At 43.0% G+C, this 15,484-nt stretch overlaps 2 protein-coding genes across 2 annotated transcripts; both read right to left on the reverse strand.

The window, feature by feature from the left end:
* Positions 1–400: 400 nt before the first annotated feature.
* Positions 401–7,376, reverse strand: LOC118405024. The gene is made up of 5 exons (XM_035804423.1): positions 7,239–7,376; positions 6,096–6,183; positions 5,310–5,470; positions 3,071–3,887; positions 401–492 (listed from the first exon to the last, which is right to left on the reverse strand). Exons 3-5 carry the CDS (start codon positions 5,454–5,456, stop codon positions 401–403), a joined length of 1,056 nt encoding a protein of 351 aa, XP_035660316.1. The 5' UTR covers positions 5,457–5,470; positions 6,096–6,183; positions 7,239–7,376.
* Positions 7,377–8,371: 995 nt separating this feature from the next.
* Positions 8,372–14,043, reverse strand: LOC118405025 (chymotrypsin B-like). The gene is made up of 7 exons (XM_035804425.1): positions 13,974–14,043; positions 13,415–13,506; positions 12,537–12,631; positions 11,102–11,213; positions 9,715–9,865; positions 9,033–9,166; positions 8,372–8,536 (listed from the first exon to the last, which is right to left on the reverse strand). The coding sequence occupies exons 1-7, from the start codon at positions 14,017–14,019 to the stop codon at positions 8,372–8,374; spliced, it is 795 nt and encodes a 264-aa protein (XP_035660318.1). The 5' UTR covers positions 14,020–14,043.
* Positions 14,044–15,484: the final 1,441 nt, after the last annotated feature.

A 15,484-nucleotide genomic window follows, 5' to 3' on the forward strand; every position in this document is an offset into this window, starting at 1 on the left:
GGTTGTTGGACAACCTCAGATTTTGTTTGGTTTGTTGCATGGTTGGTGAACAAATCCATGGTAGGTAACAAACCGTACGGTAGTACAGTGAAGACCTACCTTGTTGGACAGGTCAGAAGTAAAGGTCAAAGGAATGGAGGACACAATGGGAACAATGGAACTTCGTTTGTCACAATTAGATTGTGACCTTGGACGACATGCAATTTTCGATAAGGTCCGCAGCGTCTGCACGGTAATGTTGGATGGTGATTTTACCGTTGACTGAACCGGTGTTTGCGTTTCTTGTTATGCAAGTTTGGAATAAAGACAAAGATCTTGACGAGTTTCTCGTGTCACATTCCTTCCTACCATTGGATTTTCTGTGTTCCTGTTTATTGGCTACCTTTAGCTGGCCTAGTTCTCACTCGTGGACCGTGTTCAGCTCCCTTAAGCTGTTGCCACCCATACTGGCTTCGGCCTGGTGGTCCGGGAAGCGAGTGGGGCCTGTCCAGACTGAAATACATAGAACTGTGCGTAAAGGTCGACAGTTACAGGTTAGATACGGAGCAAGCATTGTGGTGATAGCTTTCTCTGCAGCTGGAATATTGTTCTTGTATACGCAGAGAAATCAATGTTTGATTTCCAACACGACGCAGGATGAGTTGAACTACTGTAAACCTGGGAGAGGTTGGTCTCAGGTAATCTCTAAGGGTTCTCTATCTAATCGGACTGGTCGTCGACCATTCCGCTGAGTTCGGATTGGACAGGTCCCACTCGAGCCGGACCTTAGGCGCCCAAGGAACTTAGCTGAGAACCAGGGATCAATCTGCATTCCTGAGGAACACCTAAAGACTGATGACTGTGATAGTCTTACACCCACCCTGTTGATAACAACAAGCATGCGCAGCAGACCATAGGGGATGCTGCTGTGTTGTCAAGGTGGCTTAATGCATACGTAGAGGGTTTTGTACGGAAAGGCACAGAGGTGAGGGAGTAAATATAAGGGATTGGGGTAATGAAGACAATAAGGATTGGGAAAAGGGAATGGAGAAGAATAAGGATTGGGAGAGGATTAAATGAAGGGAAATGTAGGAACTTAAATTAGGGGAATAATGGCACTCGGGAGAAGCGGGTGCCGAGGTCTTCTCACCCCAGTCCTTAACTCTCCACTGAGGCAACGTGAGTGGGAATATATTATGATTCCCAATGATATCACAATGGAATGAACTCTCGCGAGATCTCCACTCGCGTGAGTTTATGACATGTGATATAACTCCCCCTCTATTCACAAGTGAATCATGAGCCGGACGGGAGGGACACAGCCTAGCAAGAGTAGACTAGTCTAGCTACAGTCCACGGTCAGAGGCAATGTAGGTTTCTAGCGTAGCCGTTTTTCACCAGAGGGATATCTCCGATCTGTGTGGATTATCCAAAGCTCCGAAGTTATATGCAACTACTACCCTACATGCGCTAGATGTTTGTGTACTGCAGGGACCAGAGTACACGAACAACCAAAGCAAGTAGTCAACTGGTTGTCCCAAAGCCTAAGCGAGAGACCTTCAGAAGATCAATAGCCTACCGTGGGCCCAATGTCTGGAACAGCCTACCGCCAGACACAAAGAGTGTATGGCTCTTTCTCATGTGGTACAGCAGTCGGAATAAAACCGAGTGTCAGTCATTTGGTACTTTGTGTAATAATAGTTGCCATATCATGTACAATTGTCGGGCAATAAAGTTCTGTTCAAGTGTAGGTGTCTTTTCTGTGTTATATCTGAACAACAGAGCGCAACACATGATATCAAGTTTCGGAGCAATTCTTCACCTTTTCTGCTGAAGAGGATATTAGTAGATGGGGGGAGCACGGGAAAGAAGTGCAGTCAAATTTTTAGCCCCCCCACCCACCCACCCCCTAAGTATTTTACGGGTAAGCATGGAATCTCGGATTCCACGATGCCTCGGTCTTCTCACCCCAGTCCTTAACTCTCCACTGAGGCAACGTGAGTGGGAATATATTATCAGTCAACACGATACGGACTTATAGAGGACTTGAAAATGGACTGTCGTACTGATTTCGTAATGACATTTTTATCCTACGAATATTGATTGTATGGTTTATAACGTTAGACTTGTGTCGGATACTGTACATTTGATATTGTACATTTAAACTGATCAGTTTTGTTATGATGTTATTGACTTGGGCTTGATATTATTGGATCTGACAGTGAACTGTTTAACTTTGGCTTCACTCGAGCTTCACTTTTTGTGAAGACCAATGAGGTTGTAGTGAGCTAAAACTTCCTTGGTAAGACTAAGAGACAAATGCATATTGATTTGCCCCTTGACGTTAACATGATCTGTTCCTCCACATAATGTATTTGTTGTGATACTTGTGTCATCTGATTTATACAGGAAAGTCTTTGAAAAGCTTTCACAAAATGTAGCCTTACCGAGTTAGCATTTTCGGGGTTAAAACGGACAGGAAACGCTAAATATTAGGTATTTAGCATGATCGTAAAGTTACTGGATATTCTGAAATAATGTGTTGTATTGTTCCTATGATGTTTCAGTATATCTTAAGTTTATGCAACCTTTCCGGGGCGTAATAGCCCCGAACGCGCTCAGAAAATATGAAATATTCGGAACGTGTTTTGTCTCCAAAGAGTCCTAGAACGTTCCATTACTTGAAATCCGGATATGCGACATGATTATATGGTCCCATTCTTGACTCCTGAAATTATCCGGATTAATACGAAATATTCGGAACGTGATTTGTATCCAAAGAGTCCGAACACGTTCCATTACTGGAAATCCGGATATGAGACGTAATTATTTGGTCCCGTTCCGGACTTCTGAAATTATCCGGATATATACGAAATATTCGGAACGTGGTTTGTCTCCAAAGAGTCCGAAAACGTTCCATTACTGGAAATCCGGATATGAGGCAGGAATTAAATGGTCCCGTTCCGGACTCCAGAAATTTTCCGAAAACGCAGGGGAGTCATGTCAGATTTCGTCCGGATATTGTCCGGATATATCCAGAAACGGTCCCGATCCGGATGTATACAAACATAGAAACGTCCGGAAATGACACCCTTTCGCACAGTGTATAGGCATGTTGGAAGTCGGTGAGCAAGGAGGCCCCAGTACTGGTAAGTTATAACTCCAGTGGAAAGTCCCGCGGTAACCAGAGCGTTTGAAACAATCATGTCAAGGTCTGTTCCTAGTTCCGACATAAACCAGGTCCAGGACAAAGCTCGAACACTGAACACTTGAGAAGGAGAAGACATTAGACAAAGAACGATGCTCATCATTGGTCGAAAACCAAAACCCAAGGAAGCCGCCAGAGGGATGCAAACAAGTGCAAAGCACAGGCCAAGGAAAGGAAAACATGCTATCCGTCCGAAAACACGCAGACACTCCTGCGACATGGTTTTCAAGGCGAGTGGTGAAACTAAGCAACTTCTAAAAATAAGCGCAACTGTCATGCCTGTTCCCGTTCTGGTTGCTGTCATCAGATCAGTTACACAAGCCATGAAGACTATGAGAGAAATGAGAGCATAAGCATATCCTAGATTGAGCATCAAGAAGACGGCGATGAACTCAACCAACGGAAGAAAGCAAAAGAAAAGAACGTCAAGCGCGACGGCATAAGACATTTTTCCCTCCGTTCCAAAATCTTGCTGGACTTTACTTTGCCCCGTCATCATAGCAGTGTACCAAGCCGCTCTCCTCTCATACTCGGACTCACGGCGCTGGGCTGGGCTGTGCCAGTGATGGTCTATGTCCTTTGTTTCCACCATCTTGGCTTGAATGCCCTCGGTTTTCTCCTGGTTGGGGTCAAAAGGTTCTCCCGTCAGACGCTTCTTCAGACTCGTCTTACCCTGCCGAGCATCTCCAAGAAACAGCACCTGTATCAGAAAAATACTAATAAACTAGAGTTCCACGACCCCATACCTTCGCCAAATGATTCTAACCTTTACAACTGCTGTATCAATTGTTTGTTATTGATTATGCAAATAAGATTCTCATTTGCATAAATTATATTACTTGATCATCTTCTCCACCAAACAATGGGACATACACAATCTATGTAAAAAACGTTTTTAGCACATTTTCTGATAATTTATGCAAATTAGGTAATCATTTGCATAATCAATGTTCAATGATGTTCACCTGTATATAACTTGCAAATGCCACAAGTAAAAACTTCCCGTCATTTGCCACAATGCCATTATAGCATTTCCTCATTAATTATGCAAATTAGGTCTTTATTTTGCATAACATATCTATCAACATTCTTCTCTTTCTCAGTTACAAATGCCACACGTTGCAATGGAACGGAACGTGTTTTGACGATTTCCTAATTAATTATGCAAATTAGATTCTGATTTGCATAATTGATACGTAATTATATGAAGCATCACTTAAGCTATGTACATACCAAAAATCATGACAATCCGTCAACTCCTTCTTGAGTTATTCCCTTTCAAAATCTGACACTAAACCTGCCCTGCAGTTCCAAAACAAGCCGCTAGGGGGTCCAAACCTATACCTCTTACTCTCGGCATCAAGAGCTATCCACCACTTAAAAATCATTGCCGCAGCATGTCCAGAACTCGAAATATCAAACCAGGAAGTTACGCTGCAGTACCATAACTGGCCACTAGGGGGCCACAAATCTAATCGTTTTTAGATTTTAACAAGACCTACCTACATACCGAATATTATTACAATCCATCCAGGCGTTATCATGGTCTTCTACAGACATAGAAACAAACATACACACATACACACGCTACCCAAAATATAACCTTCTCGGCGAAGGTAACAAATGGTAACAATGGTAATTTGTCAAACGTGAAGGCTCCTGAGACGTTTACAGCACTTGGCGTTATTTCGGTTTTCGTGACAATAATCATCAGGTGTATTTTGCCAGCCAGTAGGTTACATTATGAGTAATGAGGCTGTTTAACGTGATCGAGGCACCTCCTCGAGCACGGGACCCCGTTTACGTCCCTCCCGGAAGACGATTTTCGTGGAAAGCTTCGTGAGGCTACAGCAATCCGGTCGTCGTTGGTTGGTCCCCCCCCCCCCTCTCCAAGAACTGACCGGACAGTCGCGTTGCTTAACTTCTGAGATCGACGGATCGGGTGTACCAACGCGCCACGCGGCCCGACGGTAATGGCGCCTGCAAAATGGCGGAATGTTGACAGTCGGGAGCCCTCATCTTTGAGATATTACTCAGAATTCCTGTCGCATGCGCATGCGTAGTCGAATCTGCGAAAGACCTTTTACAACAGGATGAATATGATGAATGATATGTTTCTCACCTTTCCCCGGTTGATGGGAAGCTTGCCGTGTATCCTGCCGTACCGGTACGTGAGATAGGCGGCCTTGATCTTGTCTTCATCCACGTACACACTGCCCGGCACGGGAGCGCCGTCTGCCATGCGGGACTTCCCCCACACCTTCCCCATGACTGACAGCAGGGCTGGATATGTACAATGTGTATGTTACTAAGGGCAACAAGCTTGTGGTACAAAAAGTAGTGTTCTTCTGTAGTTCTGTTACTGACGAGAAAGAGAACTACTGTATTCTACTTATAGAAGTAAATGGTCCAGAAATCATAACATTAAACAAGAGTTAGTTGACCATGCAATATCTAGTCCCTTTTTTAAACTGGTAGGTAGTGTCCGCACCAAGACTAATGATTACATTTTGGGCCCCCTTGTAAGTCTTCTCAAAAGCTCTCAAAATTTTATGGAGGTATGAGGTTGTCAAACTCTACTTGATAAGAGTTTGAGTGACTTTATTAAATAACATATGAAATAAAATGTAATCAGTAACAATCTTTCGTCTTCAGATATCATTCTACATGCCAAACCTGATTTGTTTGGCGAAGGTATGTGTTTGTGGAACTCTAGTTGTATTTGCTAGGTATCATCCAAAGGTACTAGGTCCTTAAATTTGTCTGATAACAAATTTCCAGTTAAACAAACACTCTTATTTGTGCATGGTATATCCCACGGCCAGGCTAACACTGCCAGAACACAAGGCAAGTGTAACCTGACCCTATAGCTAGCTATCCCTTATCAGCAACGCAACCTATAACTCACCAAGCAGATGTTAGTGGGGGAAGATTGTCACCAAACTGCCCCTGCATGTTCCTACGGCGGTTACCCTTGGTCGTGCTTGATTGTTACTCTACGGATTAAAATCAGTGTTACCTCTTCACGCGGTTTACATAAAGTCCAGTATTGGTGCCTTAGATAATGAGAAATCATTTATTCATGAATTTCCGCTTCCCATTCACTAAGGGGAACTGCAAGCGGCACATTATGCAGAGTCAGGTAGCTCACGTGATGGTATAGTTAACGCGTGACTTGTATTAGTTACGACATGAAACGAGATGTAGATATTTCAGATCCTAAAATTGGTAATATATTTTATGATCTTTTATGGTTGTCAGGGGTTCTGCTCACAGGGTAAGGGGGTACATGGTCAGCGCATGGGACCACAGCGCACTTGTTCTCCTTTTTAAGCAAAAATGGCAATAAAAACATGATTCAAATAGCGACGATTGTCTCTACAGTGATACTAAATGTGAGTATAAGACAGACCAGTATTAGGAAAGAATGGACTAGATGCAGCATTTTTTGCTGGATTTTTTTTCGCCCTCGCGCATTAGTCTTGGGTTACCAGAGGATGTCATCCATAAAATTAAGCATGTCCTTAACACCATCTGAACGGCCACGGAACAGCATACAGACATTTCCCAGAACAATCTAAAAAGTCAACATGGACGATTGACATAGCTGGGTACGTCTAAATTTGACTACTAGTAGTAATAAGTGAATATACTACAGATCTCACAACCTTATAAAAGTATAATACAGTGAAAAAAAAAGTTTTCAAAAAAATGCCATACTATCTACTCATAACAACTAATGGAGGTGCAGTTCTTTTAACGTAAAACTGGTCAAACGTCAGCCTGGAGAAGCAATATGCAAACTGAAAACTCAGCTGAACAAAGACACATCTGTGGTCATCTGACAAGTCGACACACAGGATCAACATGTAGGTACCTGTTAACGTGGGTAAAGACCGGCATTCCACAAGGAAGCAAGTCAACATACAGTTCCGCAAGTCGAGTGTACATGTCAACGTATGACGTTACATAACGACGAAACATCAACTTCAGACAACTAGAACAATGATACAGCTGTCATACAAATCAACACACAAGATAAACATCATACCTATGCTAGCACGCAGCTTACACTACATCGGGCTGCTACGTCGAGAGTAGAGACCGCCTCCACCCGGAAGTTTCCGACGATCAAAAGCAAAAGAGGAACAATATGTCTGACCTTCGTGATACGTCATGCACATTCGTATTCAACAAGAGTTCGGAGACGTAGACCTTATCCCTCAATGAAATATTCATATATTGTGTAAATTTCCTTATATTCCACTCCACCATACCGTAGGTATGGGAGTGAAACATATTGTATATTTCGCTCCAACATACCGTATGTATGTGAGAGTGAAATATGGTGCATATTTCAATCCACCATACTGCAAGCATGGGAGTAAAATGTATTCTTTTCACAGGTTTGCGACAGCAAAGTTTGTATTGTTTTAATCGGCATCCATGGGTGACGCCATGTTGGCTCTGACGTCAACGAAGGCCATCTTATTTTTTGGTGGGGATGGCGTCAACAGCGTGTTGTTGTTGCCTCGTCGAAAGGAAATGGACGGCAGCAATGAAGTGTTAGCCTGGTGTATGATATGACAGTGTATTGAGGTGTGATGGATATGTTGATTTTAATGTGGAATTAAAAAATGAAATTTAAGTTATATGGTGATGGTGTTGCTTGGATGGTGCCCTCAAAATATAGATGAACTACTCAGCGTGATTTTGATGACATGCATACATCAGTGTTTTTTGGCCGTGGAGATGATTTTGACGCATTTTCTATATCTAGATTTTGAGAATTTTTGCAGTATACTCCATATTCCATCCTGTAAAATGTAGATATTTTTGGTAAAAGTGCTCGTGTCTTTTAGTCCCGAGCAGGATGAATCATGCTTACCATTTACAACTGTAGGGTAAGACGTAAAAGTTTTTGGTGTTGTAATCTGCAAAAGTAACTCAATTATTTAGTGTTTGAAAAGTTGAGACTATAAAAAAACACGCGTTTGTCAAGGAAAAGACAGACTCAAGCTTGTTTGCTTACCAATTTTATTGAATAACTGACACTCGACGTAGCTGCTCAATAGCTGGTGATTGGTCAGGAAAAGAAGCTAGGCAACCAATCAGCTAGACGACGCCTTATAAAGCTTCGTGAAGGAGGTTGAGATTCAACCAATGAGAGAACAGCAGACGATTTCAGTTGAGCGCCATGGTTTGGTCGATCCAATCACGGAAGGCCGCCACGCGCGCGAAGCCCGTCGGGTAGAAGGGGTCGCACGTCCGTTCACCAAACGACACCAGACCGATGACGTCATACCCACCGGCTGTGTTCTCACACACGACAGGGCCGCCAGAGTCTCCCTGAAGAATACAAAATATTAGGTAATGTTATCTAACTGTATGATTACGTTGTTTGGATGCTACCGGCATAATAAGCATGTATTACCCCTATCGTTTCGTCCATTCTTGTCCACGAGGCCGAAAAACTTCTTCTATGACGCTGACTGGTATTTCATTTCATTTCATTTCATTTCTATGACATACAAACATTACATGGATGGCATCAGCCCACGCGTTTTCGACTATACTGTAAATTGTATCAAGCAACTGCAAAATTAGGAAATATGCAACACCCTACGGCTATTGGGGTATTTTGTGGGCGCGGCAGGGCCCCGAGTTAATTCTAACTCAGAGTTAATATTAACCCGGGATACGGTAGTAAATAGACGCCGTACGCCACTCGTAAGGACTCCGCGAGGTCCTCGCGCGGTTTCCGACACTCCACCAGGGCTATATCTCATACGGGCACCGGTGCCAACGTGGCCGTACCATAAGGAGACTAGGAATATGTACTTGCCATGCATCCTGCTTTGTCCGCAGCACCGGCACAGATCATACAGGACGGGTTGAAGACCGGTCCCCATAGGCTGCTACAGTCGGCGTCACTGATTAGGGACAGCTCCGCTTGCTGAAGTACGGCTGCAAGACCGTCTGAGGAAGGGGGGGGGGGGGGGTTAACTGGTACAACGTTATTCATTTTTGCCTGCAACTACTACGTTGTGCGACGCTTTGAGCCCAAGAGACAAGATATATAGCAGCAACTGTATGGGAATTGAAGGAAACACACACACACACACACACACACACACACACACACACACACACACACACACACGCACACACACACAGAGAGAGAGAGAGAGAGAGAGAGAGACAGAGTGAGAGACAGAGACAGAGAGAGACAGATAGAGAGACAGAGACAGAGAGAGACAGTGACAGTGACAGAGACAGTGACAGTGACAGAGAGACAGAGACAGAGACAGAGAGAGACAGTGACAGTGACAGAGACAGTGACAGTGACAGAGAGACAGAGACAGAGAGAGACAGAAGCAACACAGACACTCACACACACACACACACACAGACACACACACACACACACACACACACACACGCACACATAAACACACGTACACATAGGAAGAAAGAGCGAGGTAATATACGTAAAACCAATAGCATACACTACAATACATGCTTACCGCCTGCGTTGGTCCCGTTCAGCCCCCAGCCAGTAATCCAGCAGGGCCCGGTGTGGGTCTCCCCCTGGCCCGGCAGGCAGACCGTGTGAACACGGTCACCAAGGGCGGCCGACGTTCGCAGCTTCAGCAACATGATATCATTTTGGATGGTCTGTGAGTGAGAAGCCATGTAGATCAGTCTCTATCGGGGTTCTGACACCCGCCAGTTGGATGGCTGTCAAAACCAGGTACTGGTCAGAAAACTGAATATACATTCAGGATTCTTTGTAATACAGAGCATCGAAGGTAGGTCACATTCCCCCGTGAAGTACTTCTTTTTTTTTTAAATTTAGGTCATCGAAGGTCACATTCCCCCGTGAAGTATTCTTAATTTTTTTATCAATCTGCAGCAACACCTAGGCCCCACCTGACCACAGATTGCAAGATGAAGAAGAGTCTAGAGTAGTTCAAGGAAGGAGTTCCTCAGTGAGAGCGACAACGCCCTGCCTAGCCTGGATACCATACCCCAACCTCAAATATCGTTCGTGTTGGGGTCTGGCAGGATCACAGTAGCGAATCAGGAAATTAGTGGTCACTGTTATGGATTCAAAAAGTACAGTTGGGGTCTTTAACCAATCATGGCGGGGGTGTAATTACCTCCTGCTGATCCTGTGCTGTTCTATTGGTGGAGTTTTTTGCCCACTATAAGGGGCAAAATTGAGAAGGCAGCCTATGCCATCCGGCCAGACCCCTGCACGATAGATACTTGAGATCGGGCTGGGGTTTGGTAACCAGGCTACGCCCTGCCATGACTGCCCTGACATTCTGCTTTGGAGCTGGGCCAAGTCAACCTTCCAATCCTGCCAGTTTCCGGTTACACCATCAACCGCTCCCCATTTTCTGGAGAATTTTTCGTTTCATTAGTTATTGTGAAGTGCTTACAAAATCTGTCTATGAGGACCCAACTTTGGATCTGAGCCTCACAAACCTTCCAATCCTGCCAGTCTCTGGTTACACCACCTACCGCCCCACATTCTGTCATTCTGCTGACAAAAACAAGGACAAACAAAGATACTGACTGAAAACGTTACCTCCGTTTTCACGGAGGTGATAAGGAAGAAAAAAAGATTCAAAAAGCCTGGAATGGAGGGTTGATATCTTGGGCCTTTCAAGCAACGTTCCCCGAATAGAGACGTGTCGGCAAAGAAAGGGCGACTGTATTCATTCCTTGAAAAGTGTGTTGTAGAATGAAAATTTTGTGCATTCATGGTATGAAAAAAATGAAGAAAAAAAAAACACTGATTGACCTTACATCTAAAAATGACCAGTACGGTACTGACCTCCATATCTATATATTTCCATGTATAAAAGCTGGTCTCGCCTATTATCAAAAAAGAAAAAGCGTTACCTGGAAGTCAAAGTCCTCATGACGGAATGCAGACTCAATCTGGAGTTCTTGAATGGACTCAGAATCGCTGCTACGATCGTGTTCGCCCAGAACAACCTTGTGTGTCTCAAAGCTGGAAAAATACCAGTTATCGTTTATGAACGAATGAATGAATAAAGACCTTTATTGTACACTTTTACCCAAACGAGCTAAGTACAGGTCACTTCAAAGGCAAAGCATACAATCATATAAAAATAATACTTCGGCTTCTTTTCACTTCTTGGTAATGGTGAAAATGTATATATACATACGTAGGACTGCATGGATTTAGCTATAATCGGTTTGTTAAAACGCATGAGGAATATAGATTTGTTAGTGCTACTCATATGTCTAAGGCGAGGAACTATAATTTCAAGCGAAGTGATATCAAGAACGGAAATTGATATAATGATCTTTATTTGCATGTTCCTGCCCATGTGGGCTAAATGCAGCAAATCCCATAATGGGATACTAATTATAAAGACTAAGTACTATAACATGTAGTATTGCAATTGAATAAACAATACATCTGCAACTAAGCTATCACTATATCTAACGTTTACAGGACTCTTCCCTTTTCTTAAAACATGTGTATACGAACTCACAGAGTTTGTGTTGTACAAAGTTGTCTGTGGTTGTCATCATATGTACAAACAGGTTGTCGTTGGTTAACTCTTTACATCGTGTATCTACTACATTCAGAGCACTGATAAAAGAGTTGCGCATATCATTGTATAAAGGACACTCTAATATAAAATGGACTTCATTCTCTATACGGTTGGACTTACAAAGTGTACAGAGTCTATTATTCGGAGGAGTTTGGTTGTATCTTCCCACTTCAATTTGTAGGGGATGGTCACTGATTCTTAATCTAGCCATGGCTCGGCGATGATTGAAATTCTGAATATTAAGGTACTGTTCTCTTTCGTAGGTATGTTTGATTTTTCTATATGTTCTTAGTTTGTTTCCTTGGTTTCCGGTCCTACCACTGGAGTTCAGCCCTGAGTAAAAGGTTTGAAGGTAAATGTCCTTCAGTCTTTGCTTCACCTCCGACTGAATTGATGGTATATCTCGACCGTTGTTTAACAATAGGTATGCATAACGATTTATGATTAAAGTTTGTTGGTCCATACTGGTTTATAAGAGTTTTTCCATTGCTATACATAGATTTCTGTCTTCAAATTTCCAAACTAGACGAAAATTACGCATACTATAAAGGTTAGCACAAATAACTCCGTAGCATAGCTATCCGATGATAAAATACAAACGTTCTGGCTAAGTTTTGTTAACCGTCAGACGTTTCATACTGCATTCGGTAACCGCTGTCTTTTGCCAGTGACTGTTGCTGTTAAAAGAAGATCATTCTTGTGCAATACATAATTTTGTCGGAAGGTTTTTCCACCTTATGTAAACTCACTCTGATCTAAGACAGTGCCCTGCAGTCAACACCCAGTCCTCGTGGATGAGAACACCTCCGCAGTAGTGCGCGTTGTCCGAGGTTTGCAGAGAAACCTGAAAAAATCAAACCAGTTGATCGTAAAATCGTACAATAGGCCACGTTGATTCGATGACATGGACGCCATCCTCGCGCCACACGCACATCATTTTCTGTCTGTTTAAAAGATAAAGGTTTCCGACCATACTGTAAATTTTGCAAAGCAGCTGCAAAATCAGCAAATATGAAGAATCTGTTGTTCGGTACATATTGTGTGTTTAGTCATTTGTTCAACCTTCCTGCCTACTTAGATTTCATAATAAAGGTAACTTTTTTTGTCGACCTTTTTTGTCTCCGCAAGCTGGAATCAGTTTTTGGGTTCCCAGAGGATGTGATTCACATAATTGAGTCAGCATGGCCTATGGCCATCAGAGAAAAAGGATCCTTCCTCGAAGAACTTGCTTATGATTCGGTCATAATTGGAAAAAGGGCCCTTGCTGGCCAGGACAGCTGCCGGGCTGTTTTTGACACTTTCGAGCTTGAGCCCTACGTGGCCTCTTTGTGCACCCTGTGGCTACCGGGCTCTATTTGGGCTCAGCCGGTCCCATTTTGTTTACCTTGGCGTTAAAATCAACTCGGGACCCGGTGACCTACCCATGAAAATACCGAGAGGTACCCCCCTGTTATCCGGCCCGGCCGGGGCTACACTCTCGATTGGCATCGATTCGCCGGATTGCCACCGTAGCTGTGACGTAGCATAAGGAGGCTAGGAGAAGTAGTAGTAGTAGTAGTAGTAGTAGTAGTAGTAGTGGTGGTAGTAGTACACAAAGGAGGCTATCAGTATGGCAATGAGGCCGTACCTGCCACGGCCAGCTGTGTGGAGCTGCATCCTCCCCGCCCACAACCCGGGTCATCCCGGCAGTGCGTGCTGGGTAGGTCGGCACACCACATGCTTAGGTGGTAACAAATATACAGTAGCAGCCAGTTAATTGCACAACGGATAACTGCACACTTCTGTTAATTGCGCGGGATCCCCAAATCCCGTAGTGATGCGGTCCAGCTGAATAACTTCGCTTTGTTGCACCATCCGGATAATTGCACAAAATATCCTGGCGAATGGAGCGTGCAATTAAATGGGTTCTACCGTATAAGGCTTGTCAGATCGGCTAATTTCCAATGGCTATTCTTGCAATGCATAAGAAGTGAGATCAATCATGATGGACTCATTGTTAGATTTTGTCATTTTTCTTGATATGGAAAATGTAAGTCAATACGATTATGTATATTTCACAAACCTGTTCCTCTGCCTACATGATTACAGCACTACACAATTCCTACAAAAACATGCACACGCCTGGTACTTTGACAAAGTAATAAGAAAGTTTATATACTTGATTAATACAGGATGTTATCACTTACCATTAGCAGTAGCCAACAGTGCCACAAAACCCCAGATCACCTTCATGCTTGTTACGTGTTACAAGTGCCAATAGTATGCAGAAAATGTCCCGAGTTCAACTCGAGCCCGCTTATAAAGACTAATTCACATTTACTACCATCATAACTGTTGTATTTTGATATATACGTGTTGCAGTCTCAAGATTTTTATTGTTAAAATTTCCTCTCAAGCACTTAACTTGACGACTGTACTTAATTAGTTTACATTTGATTAAGACTACCCTATGTGTGTTTGCAGCGTTAATAAAATTTTCCGTTCGAAACGGTCAAATATCCAGTTTTGTACACTTGGCGACAATTTATCCGAATTTATCGAAAAGAAGACAGAGACTCTTTCTCCCCCTCTTTCACTCTCACTCTCTCCCCCTCTATCTCCCCTCTCCCCTCTTTCCCTCTGACTCTCTCTGCCCTCTTCCCCTCTATCTCTGCCCACTCCGGACCCCCACTCTCTCTCGATATAGTATCGTGAGAAGGCAGCACATGTTGTAGTTTCAAAATATATATTAATGCTTATTGCAGTTATTGTAGAGCCATATCCAGTTCAATTACATGGAATAAATGTTTATGACATAAACGCACGTCACAAACTTGAGACCATTATGTTGTCTGATTATGATTTTTATTGTGGTGCTTTATACATACATACATACATACATACATACATATGTGAACTTTTGTCACTCATGAACTTTTGAAAGTTGTGAGGGACAACGTGAATAAGAAGTTGTAAAAAGCAATACTCTTTATAGCGAATGGAAAAGGTGACTTTATGACTGCGTTATTCCTCTAGTAGTACTAGTACTTGTATTTCAAATTATGCTGCCTGGCTTATATTACCTATTATATCATTTCTCCCATGAAAGCTGAAACTTGAAAAATTGTGTTCGGTATGGCAAATTTAATATTTGTGTCTTAGGTCGCAATGTGAATCTTCCTCTCACGTAGGTCTTGGTGAGTCCGAAACATGTGAAAAAAGCTCAATTCCGTCCAATGAATAGAGCAATGGATCGTAGCTACAAAGCCATATCTAGATAATTGTGTTAGACTTGCAGCAGATAAGTACAATCTTTATTGACACGACAAAAGTACAGCGACTTTCGTAAGGTCTACATGTATAACAACTACTTACAGTACAACTAAACACATACATATGGATATCTATAGGTATGGATACATCAACATAAAGGGTCTATCATGTCATTTACACTATTGGTTCTACGGTATAAACAATCGTGGATATATTTGCCTACTTGTACACAATGTGGATTATCGCCTCCCAAAATGTACTTGAATTTATCTATCGAACAGAGAGTAGTCATCCCCTAGCTTTTCAGGCTGTAAGGGCAGTGAGTTGTACTTCACTGTGTCTCGGGTACGACATTGGAAGGTGAAGCCCATTCCTCTCCTTTCACTGCCTTTTACCTCCCCAACCGAAGTCCTACCTAACATAATCCTCTTCGCTCCCTTTGGAG

This window comes from Branchiostoma floridae, chromosome 17, assembly GCF_000003815.2.
Source record: "Branchiostoma floridae strain S238N-H82 chromosome 17, Bfl_VNyyK, whole genome shotgun sequence".
In the NCBI taxonomy this organism is placed as follows: Eukaryota; Metazoa; Chordata; class Leptocardii; order Amphioxiformes; family Branchiostomatidae; genus Branchiostoma; species Branchiostoma floridae.